Raw genomic sequence first — 23,274 nt, 5'->3', positions numbered from 1 at the left:
GAAGGAATGGAAAAGGGAAAAGGCTATTTAGTTTCCTATTTCCCCCCTTTTGTGCCTCTGCCCATCATTTCTTCTTAAACTTCTTACCTCTTTTAAAACAAACAGAAAGAGGGCATCAATTTCTTCTCCTTTCAGTGCTTCTCTATATTGTACTTTAAATAACAGAGATAAAAAATAATTTTCATGTGGACAAATGCAACCAAATGTTTGTGTAGGTTTCAATACTAGAGCTTAGAAACGAACTCTGTTAATCTGTGATACAACTGTATGTATAACTAGATTTGAGAAAGTACATTTATCCACAACATTTATCACATTAAATTCAAGAAAAACTAAGGGCTACATAGGGACAAACTGAATCTCGAAGAGGTGAAGTTGCCTGAGCCCCAACTGTAAGAATAGATGCTTTCACTCATGCTGCTAAGGGAATGTCTCCCCATGTGCTGTGTTTATGTTCTCCCCGTGTTTTTGAGACTCAAGGAAACCTAAGGGCAAGAACACGTAAGGAAATCCAACATATGTTTTCAGTTCTTAATACACCAAAAGGCAGCATAAATGAGCTAATAGGGTCAAAAGCTGGTGTCAAACCTTGTTATTCAGAATATCACCGAGTCTCTCTTGCCTGGTAGTTTCTACCACCTAATTTACAATTTACCACCTAATTTACCTGAAGTCCTTCCCCTCCTAACTTTAATCTCTAAGAGAGATGGAACATCTACAACCTGTACTGCCCTTCTGGTGTATAAGAACTAAAAAAAAAATCTATAACACTACTTTCTATAATGTTGAGGGGTGTAACTTGAGGATTCAAACTTTCTTTCTTCCTTGTCCCAAAGATATTTTTCAAGAGGCAACTGGACTTTCTTGTGTTTCTTTGAAGACCTTTCGCTTCTCATCCAAGAAGCTTCTTCAGCTCTGACTGGATAGAGGGGAATGGAAGGGTTTATATTCCTTGCGGACAGCTGATCATTTGCATCTTCAAAGAAAAAAGAAGAAACCCAGCTGCCTCTTGAAAAAGCACCTTTGGGACAACCATTACCCGGATGACTGGGAATCTTCATAGACATTCTTTCTTCCTTTTTGACAACACAGACTGATTTTCACAAAGACTGGACAAATTAAACTTTGGAGAGAGGGATCTAAAAAAGTGCAATGCTCCAGTCAGAACACAAGATAGTGCTTGTTTACAACCAGGCTCAGGATCTTACAGAACTCAAACTTACCAAGGAAAACTGATGACTTAAAAACTATAAATCTATATTCAGGAAAATAATCCAAACTGTGTGTGTGAATTGTGCAGCATATATATATGTAGACCCCATGTATTCAAAGGCATAAGCACAAGTGGCAAAAAAAAAACCCCCCACCAAACTCTAACATAAACTCAGAAAAATAAGCCAAATACAGATTCTTAGCTAAAAGTAAATATATCAGTTTATGGGCAATATATAGCCTATTCGTTTTCATTCAGCTGGCAAGAGTGACTTCGTGCTAAATGAAGAGAACCAAGAGGAATCAAGTAGTACAAAGACTAATGCAATCTTCAGCTACCCACAAGAAAACCAACACTTCCACTGGAGAGAAATAGAGAAACAGAATCTATAAGACAAATGCTGATACTAGCTAAATACTATAAATAGAATTCGCTAAAAACTGCCTCTTGCAAGAACAAACAATTGCATATTCTTTAGAACCAGATGTAGTATTCAGCCGGTTTGGACCAGCTCAGGCGAACTAGTAGCTGAAATCACAGGTGGGCTCGCCCATCCGCCCATCCCTATGACATCCTGATTAGGTGTTTTTGAGGCTGGGCGCATGTGTGGAAGGCAGGGGACACGCGCAGGGGGAGAACTGGTAGTAACAAAATGTGAAACTCACTGCTGTTTAGAACCATTTGTTTGCCTTTCATTATTGTTTAAAACAGGGGTCCCCAACCCTCAAACTGTGGTCCAGTGTCAGGCTACAGCCCATCAGGAACTGGGCCATGCAAGCAGCAGGAGAACAGGTGAGCGGGCAAAGCTGTATTTGTGTAAGCAGCGCATATGCAAAACCATCCCCTCTCTTCTGCCACAGCTGATTCGCAGAGCCAGAAAGGCTGGGGATCGCTGGTTTAAATGTTATATTTCAAAGCAATACGGGTATTACTCATGGATTCCTAACTTTGTTTTATGCATTTTTTTCTCCAGCTGATTTTGGGCATTTAGCAAAATGAAATTGCGCAATGTTGAGATAGTACTTTGTTTTGCCCACTGTCCAAAATCATTTGTACCTTAAAATTGTGCATCCACTGCTACTCAGTAGTGGACAAGTTATCTGTCAGAAGCAAAAATGTCCTGTCTCAAAGTATTTTGACATAGTCCATCGTGCCAAATTTGGAGACTCAAAGAACACAATGAAGAGAAAACAGCTAGATTAGCCCAACTTTAATCTGGGTTTAAAACCATGGAAGTAAAACCAGAGATCCAAAGAAGCAGAGGCAAAGAAGAGTCAAGAAGAACACCACAAAGTGTAAGACAACAAGACAGAACAAGGCTGAGATTTAGCAAGCATCCAAGCAGTGAGTGATAGTAAATTCTTCCTCATGCAAACCATTAAAAAAAAAAAACAATTATAGGAAGAAGAAATAGAAGCAAAACCACCAGACGAGTTGCTAGGAGAGATGGAACAGAGGGCTCCTGGGAATATTTTTCTCCACTCATCTTTTAAAAAGACATTAGTATCAAGCAAGAGAATAAGAAAGTGGAGATTAGCACTTCCGTTTTCATTTATCAGAAGCCAAGACTGGCAATACTATTGAATAATTGGACAGGCCATGATTAAGATTCATGACAAATCGTCCTTTAAAGAAGGCAGAGCTATATCTGTTTTTAATGTAGCTTGACACCTCTGCAAAAATAGTGAGTTATTTACTGGAATAAAGGCAAGTAAACAAGTAAAATAAAGAAAAACAAATGCACACAAAGAAAATGAGAACAAAAAACCCCCAGGAGGGAGCTTGAATATAGCTTCTTTAGTGTTTTTCTTCTTCTACTCTGCATAATATTTTTTATAATACTTCAACTTTCTATGAATTGTATTATTAGAATGTCAATTGATCTGATTTATATTTCCATATTATCTATTTTAATCATTTTTTTCTGAGACATGATTAAACCAAACATAATTGAATAGAAAGAGCCTGGTTTTAACTACCTATGAGTTTCCAGTAATTTAAAAAAATAATTGCTACCAACTTGCCTTCCATTGAGGACCTGTATACTGCACGAATCAAGAAGAGGGCCGTGAAAATATTTGCAGATCCCTCGCATCCTGGACATAAACTGTTTCAACTCCTACCCTCAAAACGACGCTATAGAGCACTGCACACCAGAACAACTAGACACAAGAACAGTTTTTTCCCGAAGGCCATCACTCTGCTAAACAAATAATTCCCTCAACACTGTCAGACTATTTACTGAATCTGCACTACTATTAATCGTTTCATAGTTCCCATCACCAATCTCTTTCCACTTATGACTGTATGACTATAACTTGTTGCTGGCAATCCTTATGATTTACATTGATATATTGATCATCAATTGTGTTGTAAATGTTGTACCTTGATGAACGTATCTTTTCTTTTATGTACACTGAGAGCATATGCACCAAGACAAATTCCTTGTGTGTCCAATCACACTTGGCCAATAAAATTCTATTCTATTCTATTCTATTCTATTTGGGGTTTTCTCATACAGTGAGAGAACAAGTACAATCTTGGGCAGAGTTATGAGGGAAGATGGTAAAGATCAACCTTCACTTACTATGCCTGATACTGAAGAGCAACATTGCTGTTTCTCAACTACAATTAAAAGGCACAGAAACATCTACTTGGTTTACAGGGTGGGAAGAGGAGAAGAAAGGCTTTCAACCACACATTCCAAGTGATGCTAATCAATGATTTTGCTCCTGTAAAAGAGGCTATGACACAAAGAGAATGGTTAATGGATATGCATGAGTCTCAGTCACTGAGTGAAACAGTCATTAAGCATAATGCCCAGGTGGCTGCTTTGTTCAACCACTGTAATCCTGGCACTCCAGGTTAGGGTTGTTAAGTGGTCTCCTGGCTCATTAAATGGACAAAGCAGAAACAGCTGCCTGTCAAGTTCAGCTACCCTCTATATGTGGAAGAATACTGCTCCAGCAGGCTACAGGAATGGAGGTTGGATCTTTGGGATCTGAGTTCCATTTCTCTACCTTGCCGAATGAGTTGCTGAGCTCCTTTGGCCAGGTAAGCAGTTTCTTTAGCCAGCCCTCAAAGATAAGAGGGAATCCTCTCAGCAGGCAGCAGCAGCTTGCAACTTTTCCTGATGGCTTGCCAATTGACTTTCTGGGGAAGCTGGTGGAGAAGATTGCAAATGGTGATCACATGTAAGTAGTTGCAAGTGAAAACTGGCTGGCAAGTGACTTTAGGGAGGGAGAGGGGTGTGACATAGTGTTTTACAATAGCTGGAAGTTTTTTATGGCCATAAAGCAACCTTACCAAGTGGATCAAGTGGTTATTAAGCAACCGCTTGTAAGTTAAGAACTACCTGTACTCTTATCGTTTAAATCATACTAGCTTGAGGAAGAACTCTACAGCTTCTGGAGAATGTTCATGAATGTACAAGAACAAATACATTGGTTAAATAAATACTTTGCAAAGTTAAAATCCTCCCAATTGAAATTGATTTGTTTTCTACACTTAAGATATGGAAATGAACTTCATTTTAGATGAAGACCAGGACAATTTATTGGAAAATTGTAGATTACCTAAGAATCTGTAAAAGTATTCCTCTGTTAGTAATATAACAACAGAAACTACAGTCGTATGCTACATTGCATCAAATTCATCACTGATACAGCCAGAAGGACAGCATTCCGGGGATAGGCACCATTAAGGTCTGAACCTTGGAACAAGCAATTTCATCAGGGGCATCAAACTTGATTTCACTGAGGGCCACAGGGTTGTGTTTGACCTCAGGAGGCCAGGGTGGGCGTGGCCAGGGTGGGCATGGCCAGCTCGATGTCACTTGTGTTGGTGGCATCAGTGGTGGCCTGAGCACTCTGCCAGCAAAAACAGGTTCCCAGGCTCTGCTTTTGACTGCAACGGCCTCCTGCAACCCTCTGCCAGCGAAAATGGAGTAAGGGGGGTGCATGGCCCTCGTGACCTCCGTTTTCACTGGCAGAGACACCGTTGAGCTGGTCCTTCGCTGTTTCCAGGGTGGCCACGCAGGGCAGACCTAAGCACCCCCCTGCATTACATAAACCTATCTCAGCTTGCCAAATATCTGTTAATTCGGAAGGGTGGAAGGAAACAACTTTACACATATATACAACTATACAAAATATACAACTTACGGGTGCCTTTGCTCCATACTGAGCAATTAACTTCTACGTTTGAGGCTTTAAACATAGTTGAGTGGTATTTGGAAGTACTCCTCCAAATCTAGCAATGAGCAGAATTAAGGATAAGGATCTATAGAATTGCAATTTACTGCTGAGACTGAGCATGATACTGATAAAACGCTAAGATCTACAGCTAAACAGAAGCTAATGCTGCTGTGTTCATGGATTTTTTTTTTAACCTTATTCAATGCAGCTTATAGCGCAAATTTAAAAAATACTGTATAAATGATGTCATTTGCACACACAAAATGAGTCAAGGAAAGCAAACTACAAAAACAATGTTGTGCCACTAGCATTGCTCCTTTTACAACTGTGTTGTGATGTCACAGAAACATATGAAAGGCTGCAGAGCTTGCAGTGCAAAAAGGGTAGGAGGGCAAAGGACCCAGAGGGAGTTGCATCATGCAGCCCAGAGAGATGGCTGAGGTAGATCTGAAAATGCATGGACAGCCAAACATGTTAAGCAAACTCAGCCAATTATCTTCCTCTCTTTCTCTCCCTCTCCCTGTAAAATCACTGAGGGGGGAAAGGAAGGGAGAAAGAGGGAGTTGGTAGCTAAGCAACGTGCGAATAACCCTGGGAGAGAAAATGTGAAACTGAAAAGTTTGGACATTATTAGTTTCCCTAATTTCTGTAAATAGATTGGTACACAGTAAAATAAACAAAAAAACAAAAAAAAATCCTCCAGGGCATATCTGTCTCTGGGAAGAAACCTTAAAGGCACAGACACATTCCCCTGTAAAAGAACCTATGATCAAACTATGACAGATGGGAAGGAAAGCTCAGAGCGTATCTGACAGGGTTTGGTCTTTGCATACACAGAAAAAGCTACAACCCTGACAGCTTTCCAGACACCCAGCTTCCTCTAGCAGAATGGGAACTTACATCTTCTCTCTCTCAACTGTATTGAAAATATTGGAATTAAGCACCTAATTAATAATTTCACTTCAAGTAAAAGAAAGCCTTTTAACCAGTGTGGATTTAAATCATGATTTAAATCGCTAGTAAAAAGATTTGATTTAAATCATAATTTTTAAAGAACAACTGTCATCTCTGTCCCACAGCAGCTCCTCCTGGCTACTGTTGACTCACCAACAGTCCTAATATTGCAGAACCCCATGCTACATAACTAAGCTACATTTCATGTTGAATAAACTAAATTATTAATGTATCTTAAATAGAAAATTATCTTTAAATAGATTTTTACTCCAAAAGCATTTTATTAAAATAAATTTGATAAAAAATATCCGATTAAATAAAAAAATTCTGATTTAAATTTTAAAAATCATCAATTTTTATCCACACTGCTTTTAACAGAACTTAGTGAGTGAAGGGGACTCTCCAATAAACTTTCAAGTTAAATACCTCCAGCATGCCTTTGGGACACTCAAGTCCCCCAAAACTGGGATTCCTCTCAGTCTTCTCTTGTAATGCCAAGACAAACTTGAAAAAAACACTGAACCAGAGCAAAGTGAAGCAATGTGGTTATTCTGCTTTGAACTAAGAAGCAAAAAGACTACTGTTACTTTGCAAATCAAATGTAATGGGGTTCTTTCTTAGAAGCATCACTGAACTAAAGCATTATTTCAAACTTTTGCAGAGCCCTATTATTCACATCTATCTTTAGACCAGTAAAGAAGGTACAGATTCACATGGGACAAATGAATATGCATAAGGATATAGACAGCGATAATTAATTCTTTCAGCAGCCAAAAATGCCAGGCGTAGAAAGCACTTGTTGTGTAACTCTTAAAAAAACAAAACAGTACTCTACTATTTATTACAGAATGGAGATCTGCTCCAAATCTTAATATAGAGCCACAGAGTAAAGAAACACCAAACATTCTAAAAACAGAGTTATTCTGTAGACTTACTACGATGAACATAGGAAAACCAAAACTATATAGCTTTATCCAAAATATTAGGAATTTATAAATCCACAAATACTGAGAAGAACAATAAATTTCTCTTTCCTTAATTGACAGAGCAGGATACCTACAGAGCAGGGGTGAAATGCTCCTGGTTCGGACTGGATCAACTGATCCGGTAGCAATGGCGGCAGGTGGTTCGGAGAACTGGTAGCAAAAGTCCCTGCCCCCCATGCCCAGCTGAGCCACATGATTGTCAGAGCCTCTTTTTTTTTAACTTTTAAAAGCTGGAGTTGAAGAGGTTGTAAAGAGGTTGAAGAGGTTGTAAAAAAATGCTTTTAAAGGGTTAAAACAAGGCTCTGACAATCCCGGCTGAGGTGCCTGATGTCAGAAGCTTTTTTTTTTACTTTTAAAAGCATTTTTCAAAAGGTAAAAAAGCTGAAGCCTGCTAGGCAAAAAAAGGGGGGTGGGGGGTTTGTTTGAGAAAGGGGGGAGAGGGAGGGAGGGAAGAAAAAGGAGAGGAAGGAAGGACTACAAACCTGGCACTAGATGCAGCTTCAGAGGATAATCCAGGGCTGGAAGGGACCTGGAGATCATCTAATCCAACCCTGCTCCAGCAGGACATTGTTAGTGAGTTTCTGTCTTTTGATCTCCCAGTCACATAGCCATGCCCAGTCAGTCACATGACACCCCCCACCAAGCCACGCCCACAGAACAGGTAGGAAAGAAATTTGGATTTCACCACTGCTAGAGAGATACTATAGCTCAACTATAATACTCAGCAAAATGTACACTAATTAGAAAATGTTAAGATAAAAACTCTATAGAGCAGGGATCTCTAACCTCGGTCCCTTTAAGACTTCTGGACTTCAACTCTCAGAGTCCCTCAGCTAACAAAGCTGGCTGAGGAACTCTGGGAGTTGAAGTCCACAAATCTTAAAGGGACCAAGGTTGGAGACCCCTGCTATAGAGGAGAGGAGCATCACATAATGATTAAAGGAAGCCTCATGTGCTAAAATGAAAGAAACTCAGGAAGTCCTAAATCTCATTTTAACTTAGAATCATTTTATCACAAATGCACATTCTTAAAATGTTATGAAGCCATTTTAATTGTGGGCATGAACTGGTGTGCGTGTGTAAGTGAAATGTCACTTTTAATTCCTGCAGGCAAATATTGATTAAAACAAGTGGTGAGGTATAGCAATATTTTTCTCTTTTGTTCCTACTTACTATTCCCTATGCCTGATGTCTATCGATAAACAAATTAACTATGTTAACTTCAAGCTGCTCTAATAAAGAGACCTACTTTCTTTCCTTCCATGAAAATGAAGGACCTTCAGCACAAATAAACCTAAGACTGCCACCTATCTGTATCTGGAATGTCTTATTACAGGACCTAAAAAAGCAGAAGCATAACTGAGGCACACCTAGGTCCGAGGGGCTTTCCATACATATAATCTGGGTTACTAAGTGGGTGCCCTTGCTTATTGCTTGAATGCTCATCTACATCATTCTATCTGTCTCTAGACAGAAAAACTAGCGTTACTATTCTTACATTGTTCTCTGAATTTCTTGCAGAAAGACACTGGTAGTCACTAGCACAAAGCAGCCTCCCTCCCTTTCACTGTTTATGACCTTAATGTTAGCTTTTATGTGTTTTGTAAAATTTTAATTAAAACATTTGGAAGCAGTGGAAGAAATAGCTCATGTTGAACTGTGTACAGGTAGTCTTCGACTTACAGCCACAATTGAGCCCAACATTTCTGCTAAGTAAGACAAATGAGTTTTGTCGTATTTTATGACCTTTCTTGCTACACTTGTTAAGTGAATCATTGCAGTTGTTAAGTTAGTAACACAGTTGTTAAGTGATTCTAGTTTCCCCTTGGTTTTGCTTGTCAAAAGGTTGGAAAATGTGATCACATGATCCTATAACAATGCGCCTATAGCAGCAGCTCTGTTCTGTATCTAATATTCTGGATGTGCAGCATTTTAAGTTATTTGGTTGAGGAGCTGCAGAATGGTGCTACATTTGTATACTGAATGCTCTGAAGTACTTTTTTGCCTTTGAAACTCAAGTACTGTTCAGCTTAAATATGAAACTGTACCTAAGATCATCTTAAGAGTTGGTTCTCAGACTGATAAAGATTCAAAGTATTTATATAAACAATCAGATTTGCCATTATCAACTAAGAGAGCGTTTTTCTCCTCATTAATTGTAATACTGTGAGAAAGAGGAAGTTTCTACCCAAATGAAGATATATTGGCTCCAACAGGAAAGTTAATTTCTTTGCTGGAATTCTGGTACCTCTGCTACTCCTTTCAGCTCAATAAATCTTGCATGAGAATTGCCTTTGAAAAAGATTTTCAGATCAGGAAGCTGCCAAAAGCCCCAATAATAATAATAATTAGTACCTGTAAATACAAGGAACTCAATAAGATCACTCATGGGAGTAATATATATCAAGTATTTCATTTGTAATTATCCTTAGTATTTATAATCTGACACTTTTTTCAAGTCCAAGATGACTATTTAAATGCACACAGCTGTCATCATTAAACCAATAAAAACATTATCGCACTGAAAGTTGATTGTAATGATTATCAATTATCAAGAACTGTAATTAAATTGATTTTATCATACGCAAGAGAAGATTTCTGTAAGAGAATTCAAAGGAAAGCAACTGATAGCCAGCGATGCATTTATTAACCAAAGCACATACAATCCCCTCTTCTGTTTCATCTATTAAAAATAACAGAATCATGATTTGCAAACATGAACAGGACTAAAGTGAAACCATTTCAAGAAAGAAACAATCCTTAAAAAGAAATTAGTAGGCATTGTAGTCAGCAGAAATGTAGTATTATTATGATAAAAATGGGCATCATAAATGGATTCCATAAAATGTAATATATCCAGAAAGAACAGGAAGATTAGGCAATAAATCTGTGTAAGTAAATTAATGCTTTACATGTAAGTAAATTCTTAATTATCTTATATCTCTGCAGTTCCATTTTACATGTTCCCTTTACCTTCCTGTTTTTCTTAATAAAAAGAAAAAAGCATGACCTGAAATACACAGAACAGTTCAATTCTCCTTTTCTTGCATGTTGCTGTCAGTTTCCAAATATTCTGCACCCCTAAAAATACCGCTAGAATTGTGCCTTAGGAAAGCATCATTAAAGATCTCTTCTTCCAAACAAATTTCATATTAACTTAAGTATTCAGATAAATGCACCAGCAACCGTCTTATTAAATTACATTTTCAATTATTAAATTAAAAGTTTGTAACCTTCAGATTTTTTTTATTTCCGAACAGTTTCTCTCTATTAGATTAATCTCTTGATTTTCTACTGTGGTGGCATTGCTATCCATATTTTAATACCCTTTCTGTATCTGCTGCAAAGCTACTGCTAGCCTAAACTTCTCTCCATCATATTAATGGTACTAATAAAATTCAATTTATTAAAATATCAAGAGAAAAAGATTGTTTGCTCATGCTCAGATTACAGATTCAGTCATCTGTCACATAACATGCATTCTGTACAATATATTAAGCAAAACACCTACCATTGCTGGCAGTCATGTTCTGCAGCAGTCCAGTGATGCTCCCTAATCTGAAAGCGACTGCACAACACACGCCTATGTGCAGTCTCTCATCAACTTAAAAACCAGTTCACTCTCCTCCCCCGAAGTCCTAGTGCAAGAAGCTGGTGCTATACAGTTCCAAAATGAAAGCTGCTTATGCAGATAAAGAAGAAAGACTTTCTCTGTACAGCACAATCATCCCCCCTCTGGCATAAGAAAGAAGGCAGTAGAAATATAGCATTTCTACACAAACCCTAATTTGAAAACCTTTATCCAAAAAGCTTCCTTTACCAACCTAAAGGATTTCCATTTTGAATTTGTACATGTGCTTCTCAGCAGAGTATTTATTGGAAAACCTGCTTAATTTAAGAGGACACGATCATTCAGAAGCAGTATCTTTTTGTGTCCCACTTCTGTCTTCCTTTAAGTAAAATGAGATGACTTTTGTAATTTTTGGATTGAAATGTACTGTTTAAAGCTGCAATTCCATGAATGGAGTAGCTGAAATATAAAATATTTTTCTCAAATTAGCCTTGAAAGGAATACTATATTCCGGTTCATTCCAACTTCATAGCCTGGATTGTAAAACTGAAAATGAACATTTGGGTGAAGTGATGTGTCCATATAACATTCCTTAGTGTGCGTATTTTTTAACTACTTGGGAAAAATCAGTTTTCCTCTGTATATGAATATTCCTCTGTATATGGTTTATTATGGCTTGGCTATCCAGTCAGCAGAAGCATTATAGCTACCAGGAACAAAACAGTCCAGTTTACTGAATTTTTTTTAACTCACAAATGATAGTCTCAAACATGTCTTTATCTCTGTATTGATCTACTTTGGATAAACATGGAAATATCTTTGTGGCTGGTCCATCAAAGGTCATATTTTGAGGCAGCTATGCAGATTGACTGTAACTTTTTTTTCAAAAGAACAAGCAGAATTTGTGCTTTTTAAGATGTGTGTGAAAAGCCTCCCAACAGCCTGTCAAAACAATTGTGAAGCCTGGCTGCATCCCCAGATGCTGGTCTATCTGTTCAGCCCAATAAAGGTGTAATTGCTTTGGCATTGTATCATAATTGCTTTGATTAATGTATTTTGCTTATGTTTTACAAGTTTTTAAAATGTACTTTTGTGATTTATTGTGAGCCATACACAGATACATATTTAAGAAGAAGAAGGATGATAAAAAAATAAAAGTATAAATAAATAAATAAATACAACAGTTATGACTAGTTTCTTCACTATGGCAACTCTTGGCAACTAATATGAAAAAGAAATTAGATTATACAGGTCTGTGCAGATATCTGAGAAGATGATTCCCACCTGGGTTTTTTAAAACATCAAAACAAAAGCAGGGGTTCCAAATAGATGCTTTCGCATTATGCTAGACTACTATCATCTCCATCCAGAATGAATTAGATAATAACAATTAACAATATAAAGAATCTCAAGGCAAAAATTATTTGGATTTTGGCATTATTAAGCTGAGGGAGTTTATGTGCTTTATTTGGATCTTGTAAAAAATCAATAGAGTGCTTATTTCAAGTTCCAAGAGACGAATAGTGCAATGTGCATAAAAGTCGACAGAAACATTCCTATTTTGAGAGAAAAACAATTGAAGTTGACAAAAATGCAAGTAATTGAATTTGTTATGAACGATACAATTTATTGATATTTGAGAAAATATGAACTACTGTTTCCAGATTTGGAGAGCATGACCAGGAATGATTAGCATGCATTCTTGTTAATTTCCATGCCTACTGATATGCCTTTCCTTATAGTAACCCCTGAAAGAAATGCTGTAAAAGAATGGTCACATTTGATTATAAAAATGAAAACCAGAAAAATAAGTCTTGACTTAAATGCTATCCTATAGACTAGAAAATGGAACAAATAAACACTTGGATGGCATAGTTATCAGACTGCAAAATTCTGTAGCAATTGCTGAAAAAAGCAGAAGGCAAAGTGAATCTCATCTGAGTGGCAGAAGTATAACAGATTTCTCAATCCTCAAAAAGCAAGGGAGGGGGAATATCTTCCTTGGAAAGTAAAGCTGTAAAGGTGGACTATAGAACCAGAAATTCATCTCTACATTAATTCTAAAACCTTGCTTTTAAACAAGACAATTAATATACCTTCACTTTCATCAGAAAAGGATCAACACCAGCTGAAATTGTTTTTTAAAAAAGAATTGGTTCTAAAGGATAATATGCAAAGGTTTCCATCATCTCATTTCACATCCAGAAATAGATTTCTACTGAAACTACAAAAAAGGCTGTTAACAGAAAAATAATTAGCTGAGACGCTGAATCCAACAATTTGCAGATCTCTCTCTCTTACAGACACATAAACACATATGTGCATAGATAGAATATTAAGAATCAGTGAGAAATTCAGCTTGCAGCTTAGCACCATTTTCTGCTATAAAAAACTGAAAAACCTTCCTGTAACCTAGCAACTATGGCATATCAGCAAGATGAAATCCTTCTTCCTGTTAAAGTAAAGCCTGGTTCACATCACCATTTGTATCTAACAACTGGCATTTTATTTCTACTACTATAAAAACATAAAGCATTCTTCATAGCAACCATAAAGCTGTTAGCTTATTTTCTAATGACCATGCCCTACAATAAAGAGGAAAAGAAAGCTCATACTTAAAAACTGGTCAGTTCATCTAATCGAAGAGCAAACAATGATTTAAAGTATTTATCTTTAATATATGATGGTCAATAATATCATTTACATGAAACAAATATGAGAATTCCAAAGAGGAACAAAGATCAAGCTTTCCCACTTTCAAATGCTATTTATCAGAAACATTTTCAATACTGTATAACCCATTTGGGGGAGGGGGAGAGATAACAATCCAATAGTCAACAGCATTTAGAATCCCTAAATGAGAACAAAGATTTTAGCAGCATTTAAGCTACAGTCACACTATGTGTGTATAATTTTAAAGGCAAGTGAAAAGCTCTTTCCTTTAATAAAACGAAGGTGTTAAATTAGCAAGAATGAGATGGAGATCATCCAGTTGTTAGCAATCCTAGCTAACATGGGCAATACTGAACTGAAGGATGCTTTCCCTACTCCTGTTTTAAGATTTATAGCATTTATATAGAATAGAACAGAACAGAACAGAATAGAATTGAATTGAATTTTTTTATTGGCCAAGTGTGATTGGACACACAAAGAATTTGTCTTGGTGCATATGCTCTCAGTGTACATAAAAGAAAAGATATGTTCACCAAGGTATAACACTTACAACACTTAATGATAGTCATAGGGTACTTTTAGCCAAAGAAAATCCAGGTGGATGCAACAAAGTCTAAAGAAATGTACTAAAAGATATATCAATCAACATTTAAAACACTAATGAATCAAAGCCCCCATTCAAATAACCTAAGGAGCAGGCAATCACTGAAGCTATTTTCTCTAAAATACTATTCCTTGGATCTAGCTGTTCTATTTGGCATTTCAGCATTTTAAAATAATGAGAAGGCCCAAATAACTGACTAGCACTTTAGAAATCCACTTGGACTTCTGTTCAAGGAGGGCTTTTGCACATCATCATATTGTGTGACAATTGTGAATTTTTCTGCAATGAGAGGCATTACTCACTGCCACTCATCCCTTAGTCATCTCTTGATGAAATTACTGCTATGACCTGTCATAGGCCTGTCCTTGAAGAGCATTCAGAAAATTACAATTGGTCCATAACTCATGCTTATGTAGCTATGGGTGTGTCTTGTGGCACTCATGTAACGCCTTGTCACCTTCAAGACCTATATAGTTTACACAGTTGGGTATCTGCTGAATGGTTTTTTTTCCAAATAACACTTGCCTGCTCAATAAGATGTAATTGAGTTGGCTGTTCATGTGTCCCTTTGACTAGAGGCCATCATCTTCAAGTGTCAGAGAAGCATGGTTTTTTCAGTCACTGCCTCCTTCTATGGAACAGCATTCCACCTTTCATCTTCCATGAGATCTGAACATCTCCCTTCCTTTCTGATCTTCAGAAAATTTGTCAAAACATGGACTTTCCACTAAATTATGGATTTTTTTTTAAATTCGGTATAAATAACTCTCCTAGTTTTTTTCTTCTTCCAGTTTTATGTTATCACCAGTTATGTCTTCCAGTATTACGTTACTACCAGTATTATAATGTACAATTTGTTTTTAAATTTGACTTTTATTGTTTTTAATCCCAATTGCATATTACAACTTGTATGCCACATATAGTGAACTGACTAGAGCAGCTCTAAGCCATGTAAATAACAAATACTGCCTTTCTATTCAGTTGAATCTATTTTTGCAAAAGGTGGGGACTATTTTTCCTTATCACAATTTCTACATACCGTATATACTCGAATATAAGCCGATCCGAGTATAAGCCGAGGTCCCCAATTTTACCCCAAAAACTGGGGTAAACTGGGGACTCGAGTATAAGCCGAGGGTGGGAAATGAGGCACCTACCGGTTGGGGAAACCCTCCCTCCCTCAGCTGAGAAGGCTGGCGGCTCCCCCGCCCCGCCCTCTCACTGCACCGGCAGGGCTTCCGTCCGGTAAAATGTGAAAAAAAGAAAAAAAAAAAACTCGAGTATAAGCCGTATAGACCCGAGTATAAGCCGAGGGGAAGTTTTTCAGCACAAAAAACGTGCTGAAAAACTCGGCTTATACTCGAGTATATACGGTAATTCATTTATTATGCACTGATCACACATAAATCAACTACCAAATTTTTTGGACTATAAAATACTCCAGACTGTAAGACGCACATTAGCTATAGAGGAGGAAAACAAGGAAACAAAAAATCTGCCTCTGCCTCTGCTGCCCATTCGCCGCCGCTGCGGCCCATTCCCCTCTGCGGCCCATTCACCGCAGCCCATTTGCCACCACTGCTGCTGCCCGTTCACTGCCACCCCTTCACCATGAACGGGAGGCAGGGATACGCAGTGGCGGTGATCCCTGCCACCTAGAAAAGCTGATCGGCGCCACACCAAGCCCTCCCACCACCACCGCAATATTCGCTCTAAGATACACAGACCATTTCCACCCACTTGGGTGGGGGAAGTGCATCTTATAGTCTGAAAAATACAGTAATCAGTTTTGTCAAATTACTTCCTCTACTCTATTATGTACATGCACAGACGCATGTGTGTGCACACACACATATATACAAATAAACTTACCTACTTCCTGGAGTGAGGATATAATACCAACTGTGCTTTTGCATCCACAAAAACTATTATTTCTCAACCAACAATTCCTTCATAAGATGATCCTCAATGTTATCTCAAAAATCCCAGATGAATCTATACATTTCCAGGGTAGATAAATGTACCTGGCCTATTTCGCCAATGAATAGGTCCTTTCATTTCTTTCTCTAAATTAAACACTTATTTATTGATTGCGCAAGACATTAAAGCCAGCATGAATCTCTTATATCTGTATTCTGGAATAAATTTATGGTTGCAATGAATGCCTGTTAAATTCTAAACTAATCCTTAAAATCCAACATCTCTGTTCAATGGCAAATATATTCCTTTGTCAACAAAAGCATCTTAATACTTGCTATTTAATGTTAAGCAAAACACTGTGAAGTTTAGATAGTCATGTCCAGCATAGCTAACACAGTATGTGTCGTTTTTCAAAACAGGATTCAAGCAGAACTGTTGCTCTGACAATGGAAGTTAGTCGCTTAAAATATTTCATTTTAGTCACTGTCAAGGTACACAAGAACAATTTCCTCCAATCTGGTATTCTCCAGAAGTTGGATAGGATACACAGGAATTATAATCCAAAACATCTGAAGGGTAACATGTTGGGGAGGCTGATCTAGCTAATCTTCTAACTGTCATAGCTAATTATTTTTACCAACATTTTACAGACTTTAAATAAGGTAGTAAAGTATGTTGTTTACATTAATAGTTAGTCCACCTCAAACTATGAAATAATTGATCATACAGAGGTAGCAAAAATCACATGTGTAAAACATACTTCTATAATTCTGAAAAAATTCTAATATTGCATATGGACTAATTCATTGGATTTCAGCCAGATTTACTTACAAATCACCGTATATTAATAAAAATGTATATATATAATGAAATGTCTCCTCCAAAAGTAATATGCCAAAGTAGAAAAGCATGATGCTCATAGTTTAAGCAATAAAATAAAATTTAAAACAATTTTAAAGACACTAAATCATTGATTTAATCTTAATTGAAGAAAACACTACTACTCACCACCAGCTCCCTGAATCATGGTGCCTGATTTCTGGACTTCATCAAATTTTGTAAAAATGATGTTCAGCCTGTTTGAAAAAAATGAAGAATAATGATTTTGGCAATACTTAAATGATATCCAAATAAGGCACATTTATGCCTCTAATTTTAAGTCCTTTTATTCTTCTTCTAATAAATGTAAATATTAAATGAAAACAAAAAAAAAGAGACTACATTTTTTAAAGGATATGGAATTTCAAACTGGTACATAAATTGAATTGAGAAAATTTAGTCCATTCTTCAATCTTAGTTTTAATTTACTGAAACAAAAGATACAGGTAATCCTCAATTTATGGATGATTGTTTAGTGATGGACAATGAAACCCAAAAAAGGCTATTTAGGACACAAATACCTGGGAACTCCTTTCTGTTGTCACATGACCACATTTTGGGCTCACATTCACAGCAGCAATTTATGACATTTTTGTGGAAATTGGTATTTACTTTTGATTTCCAGAAAAATATCCTATAGCGAACAATAGATTCACTTTATGACTTCTATTTTTGCTTAAAGACTGCCACAATAAGGTTATAAAATTGAGTCTAGTCGTGTGGTGACCCCCCCTTAAAATCATCACAACTTATGACCAAAATTGTGGACTCAATTATGCATTTAAGACTACCTATATAACATTTTCCAGGAACATACACAAATAAAATGCCACTTCTTCAGGATATGTTGCGTTTTCATCTCATTATTTTCAAGATAGTATCATAGAGTTGCTTACAATAATCGATTTTTTAAAAAAAACACAAGTGGACTTCAAAACCTAACAAATGAATAAAAACTCAGAAAGAGAAGCTTTTCACTCACCGAGACTGTGGCAATCCTTTTTTGCTGAGATCAGCTCTTACACGTTCACCTACATGTCTGTAGATTTCTACAAGGCTATTTATTGCTGCATCACGAACCTAATCATTAAAGAATAACAAAGGAAAATATTTTTATATGTTGCAATTTATGACCAATTTATGATCAAAAATTATGTTTACAGTTAATTTTAAGACATTGGCTTTAAAAATCACAATAGGTTCATCTTCATTTAGTTTCCTTGAAATGACCATAGTTAGTGTAAATCAGTATTCCCAATGACATCCAGGCAACAAATCATAATTAAACGAAAGCACAAATTTTCAAAATTCTTCTGAAGGAATCCAAGATTCTTAAAAGCTTAGCGTAATTCATGCTAATAGACTATCTTGCAATATTATAGCTTATTGGAAAATAATTTCTATACCGTAATGGTAATTCATGACTAATGCCAATCACTTATATCACTGTTCGAAATTACAATAGACCTATCAGGGATCTACTTATGACCCAGATTTGAAGTTCTGACAGTTGAACCAGGCCTGTTGTCGCATGACAAAACTTTGGGGGCCAGGTAAAAGGTTGCATTTCTGTCTGTTTGCAGCAACCTGTGGTCATGTGATCATATTTTATGGCAATTTTGCTGAAAATGGCATTTACTTCTGGTTTTCAGCAAAAGCATGCCCATAACAAACAACTGTATTGTTTGCCTAAGAACTAGGGCAGACGCGTTACAGCTATTGTGCTCACTTAATGACCACTGCAAAAAAGTCATAAAATCAGGTTGGTCATAAATCAGTCTATTTTTTGACCATTACGACTTATGACCATGATAGACAGACTCCATTACAGTTTAAATTGAAGACTACAAAGCCTAGATTATTTTGTAAAAAATTCTCCTTCTAAGGCATTAATATACTACAATTCTTGCACTTTTAGGGGTAATGTAGAGTTATGTTTCCTTCTGAATAAACCATTTCAATCATATCATGGTGCATATTCAAAGTATGTAATGATACAGGTGCCACGCACATTGTGTTGATAGAAATAGCACTTAATTGAAAGGTCCTTGGGAGAGGACCAAGGATCCCTCATTTCAACCCAAGCTACAAATACTTTTCTTTATTGATAGCACTTAATTATTTATACCAAAGGACAGAGATCAAAGAAAATTTTACAGATCTATTTCTATATCCATCTATTGACCTCAGCTCTTATGGATAGCTTACACAAAGACCCATTTTTCATATTACCTTAAACTGATACTTAAAATTACTTCTACAGGTAGAACCAAATTCCTGCATAGGTAGTCGTCAACTTATAACAATTCATTTAGTGATGTTCAAAGTTACAACAGCACTGAAAAAAGTGACATGATCATTTTTCAATTACAATCTTTATAGTATTCCAATGATCATCAAATTCAGATGCTTAGCAATTGGTTCATACTTATGACCATTGCTGTGTCCTAAAGTCATGTGATCACCTTTTGCAACCTTTTGACAAGCAAAGTTAATGGGGAAGCCAAATTCACTTAACAAGTGGATTTCTAATTTATCAACTGCAGTGATTCACTTAACAACTATGGCAAGAAAGGTTGTAAAATGGGGCCAAACTCACTTAACAAATGTCTCACATAACAACAGAAATGTTGGGCTCAATTCTGGTCGTAAGTCAAGGGCTACCTACCTACCTCCTCCTCCTCCACTTCTTCCTTCCTCTTACTAAGGAAGATTCTTCTTGACTTCAACGTTACATAGAAGCAGGTTTATTCATAAAACTGAACTAGAAACAATGTTTTAAAACCAGTTGCAACAAATTTTAAACAAGTTAATTATAAACCTGCATAGGTCTGCATATTTAGGCAGCCAAGGTTTGCTTTGAATGCCAGTCTCAAGCATAGCAAACAGATTGTAAACTGTGTACATATTTTGTGTAGAGTTAAACTGGAAATAAAAAGGGTGGGGGAATGGTCATGACTTCAATTTTTACAGGAATTGGTTTCTGCATATACACTTCCTGGTTCCTGAGAACCAGGTTACAGTGGTTCTTCCCACTACCATTTCCCCACATCATCTTTCCTGTCTACAAAGGCACTGTTCAGAAAGCCTATCATGGTTTGATGTTGTGGTGAAACAATACAAAGCTAACGACTGCACTTCTTAGAGAGAAAAAACAATTGCTGAAACAAGCCAATTGGCTTCAGACATCATGGCCAGTTATTCAATTAAAGAAACTTTCATTGAATGTGTTTGTATGTTTCAATATGTCTTGGTAAGAAAAGAAAATTTCTCCTTGTTTTTCAATAATGTCCATTCATAAAAGTCATTATTTTAACCAAGTATTAAGTCAATCAAAACTGGTTGGGTTCACACAACATAAAAGATCACAATCTACTATTTATCCATCCATTGGTGGATTATTTTATCTTCTATTTAAATGAGTAGGCAAAGCAGGCAACAATGATTAAAACAGAAAGTACAGAAAGTTCCAAAATGAAAGTTAAAATCAAAGTAAAATTAATCAACAAATAAAAGAATCAACTGATAATGGTAGAATATAAGTGGAAATAATGAATGAGTAAGTGAACAAGTAGGTCACGGAGTGATTGGTGGAAAAGATAGCCTTTTACAATTTTCTAAATCTAATGATAATAGCACCAAATGCAATTCCCAAAATAGTTCACTCCATGGCAGAAGCACTTCTGTGTGGTAGATAAACTAATCTGAGATTGGAAGTATCTGGCAAAACATCTTTTTTTTTTCACAACTTAATGTGAAAGCAAACAAAACTAAAATTGTCAAAGAGGATGTCATCATTATTCATCCAATTATGGAGACAATTTCTGAAGACTTTGAGAAATAATATCAGAGCAGATTAATAGACCAGCTGGAACTGCCTAAGGAGACCACAATCCACGGAAGTGTCTGTAGTAATAAATATAAGGTGCCACAAGACATTTTGCAATGTGTTGCTGCAGAAAACTCATCTGGCTAACTCTATGGTAATTTGTATGTGCATATAATTAACTGTCCGATTTTCACTACAGCCTCTAGCACAATCAATCACATTTCAACCCTTCCAGCCTTATACCCCAATTTGCTAACCATAAATAACAAAAATATACAGATTAGTACATTAATAAAAAGGAGCCCATTTCCCCTTAGCCCTAACATGGAATAGTGCTAAGTATATTCGTAGAGAAGGAAAATATCCTCTTTCAAAAATCAGCATACCACTGCAGCAGATTGATATTAGAGGAATCAAACTCCATTTCTCTTGTATGTGCAGATTATTAAATTTTATCAATATATTTACAATACACCTGCAAGATAAATGAAACATGTTTCTTGCCATCATGCTTAACGGAAGAAGCTGTTAAACAGTCATACTAAAAAGAAAATGTGTCTTTTCTAAATTTTACACAGTTTTGGGTTTCTTACCTCTTCTAGAGATAAGAAATAATCAATATTACTTGGTTTTTTTAATAGGGGGAATTAGGATTAAGTGAAAGTGGACTAAGGCAAAAGAAAAGTAATTTTTCATGCTGAACAGCAATAAGCTTGGCTTTTGATTTTATCTTGGCATGATGTGTGAACCCAGCCATAGTGATTTGTAAATCTAGACTATAGTTGTTAAGGCCAATATAGAGGCCATTATACTGCCAATGGTTAAAATCAATTTGATTTTATTGTTTATTAGATTAATTTAGTCCGTACTATCCATCTTATTTAATGTTTTAGGTGTTTTTATATTTTTTCTAGTTTTGTGTACTCAGATTCCATTGGAGTTAGGCTGCCAATAAATTTAAATGAATAAGATAAATAAAATCAAAAGAAGTGAATTATTCATAGGAACAATCTCGGTCAATATAATACACTGCATCAGATTCAGCATCCACTTCAGGCTCAAGGCTAAAGCAACTCATAAGGTACAACAGTTTGCTTAAGCTGAACTTTTGAATTCTGCACCACAAGGACCTTTAACATACTAGAAGGTCACAGAGGTAAGATGGGTGGAGTAGAAATTTGATAAATAGATAAATAAGGTAATTATAATGAAAATATAATTTGAATGGCCTTATAAACGATGTCATAATAGGTCAATATGGCTACCTCTCTTTGATCAGCATCAAATACTGATTAAGAAGGCAAGTTCCAGTTTAAAAAGAGATTAAAATTCAAAATTGCTCTAGGGACAACACGCATGCACATCCAGACATTAACAATAGCATTTTTAGAAAATACTTTCCTCTTCTGTATTTTTTTTCTCACAGAGCTGCAAACATTTCTAATTAATCCTCCATTCTTCTTTCCCATAAATCATACTCATCCTGCCAGCCATCTTCACTAGGCCTCTATCCTCATCTCAAACGGTCCTTCTACGCTGTTCTTCCACCTTTCTGGTCTATCATGGCTGAAAGCTCTTTGTCTCCATGGTAACCACAAGTAAGCCACTGTTCTGCAAGACTAGAGGGAAATAAGGCTTTGCCAACGGACTGCCCAAGGTCTTAGCATCTTTAGGAAAAGAATGATCACAGGAGGGCCAAACATACATATTAAAGGATATTTTTGTGCATCCTCCCACCAAATTATTTACATATTTATGTATATTTTTTCAGGACTGTCACTGTTCAAAACTACACAACTGCTGAATGCAAAAGTTCTGGAACTTGGACTTCCACTACTGGCCTTACGTATTTCACCCATGCCCTGGGACAGGAAGGATCAACTTCAGGATCCCTAGGCAATTCCAATACCTTACAAGTAGTGCATCTCATTCCCCAAAAGAAATGAATAAAAAGGTAGATAAATAGACAGCCATTTTTGTGTGTGTATAGATGAAAATAATGTATTTAAGAGGACTACTAAAGAATAGGGCCATGCTGTTGGCCCCATCTCCAGAGACCCAAGTATTAGTGAAGAATTACCCATGAAAGATGGTTATCTGAATTCCGAAGAGTAGCAATACAGAACAGATGGAAGGAGAAAAGTTAAATGTATCTTTATTTGTCACAGTCACTAGCATTTCCTTTGAACAACCAGCAACTCATTTGCCTTACAGCAAGAACATGAGGCACCTGGTTTATTCCCTCTCCTGCAGGAAAATTGGAAGAAAAAAGACAGTGATTTAAAATATTATTCTAAGTCAGTTTCTTCCAACTTGGTGTCTTCCTGATTGGTTTGGGCTACAGGTTCTAAAATTCTCTGCCATCTTGGCCAATAAATATAGAAAGTACCAAGCTGGACAAAGCAGTTCTAAATAAATTTTGAGTTATCACACATAAACAGGAAACTAT

The 23,274-nt window shown here is 36.5% G+C and overlaps 1 protein-coding gene across 7 annotated transcripts in view; it reads right to left on the bottom strand.

Annotated features, from left to right (window-relative positions):
- CLASP1 (cytoplasmic linker associated protein 1) overlaps positions 1 to 23,274 on the bottom strand; it is a 224,198-nt gene that overhangs the window by 110,988 nt on the left and 89,936 nt on the right. For all 7 annotated transcript variants that reach the window (XM_058195472.1, XM_058195491.1, XM_058195454.1 and 4 more), the window contains 2 exons: positions 17,979 to 18,076; positions 17,126 to 17,193 (listed from right to left, as the gene is read on the bottom strand). In XM_058195472.1, the coding sequence (XP_058051455.1) occupies positions 17,126 to 17,193; positions 17,979 to 18,076 (166 nt within the window). The remainder of the gene's footprint in view (positions 1 to 17,125; positions 17,194 to 17,978; positions 18,077 to 23,274) is intronic.

The sequence above is a fragment of the Ahaetulla prasina genome, chromosome 1 (assembly GCF_028640845.1).
Source record: "Ahaetulla prasina isolate Xishuangbanna chromosome 1, ASM2864084v1, whole genome shotgun sequence".
Lineage (NCBI taxonomy): Eukaryota > Metazoa > Chordata > Lepidosauria > Squamata > Colubridae > Ahaetulla > Ahaetulla prasina.
Note: the sequence above shows the minus strand (reverse complement) of the source record. Positions and strands in the feature narration are given on the sequence as shown.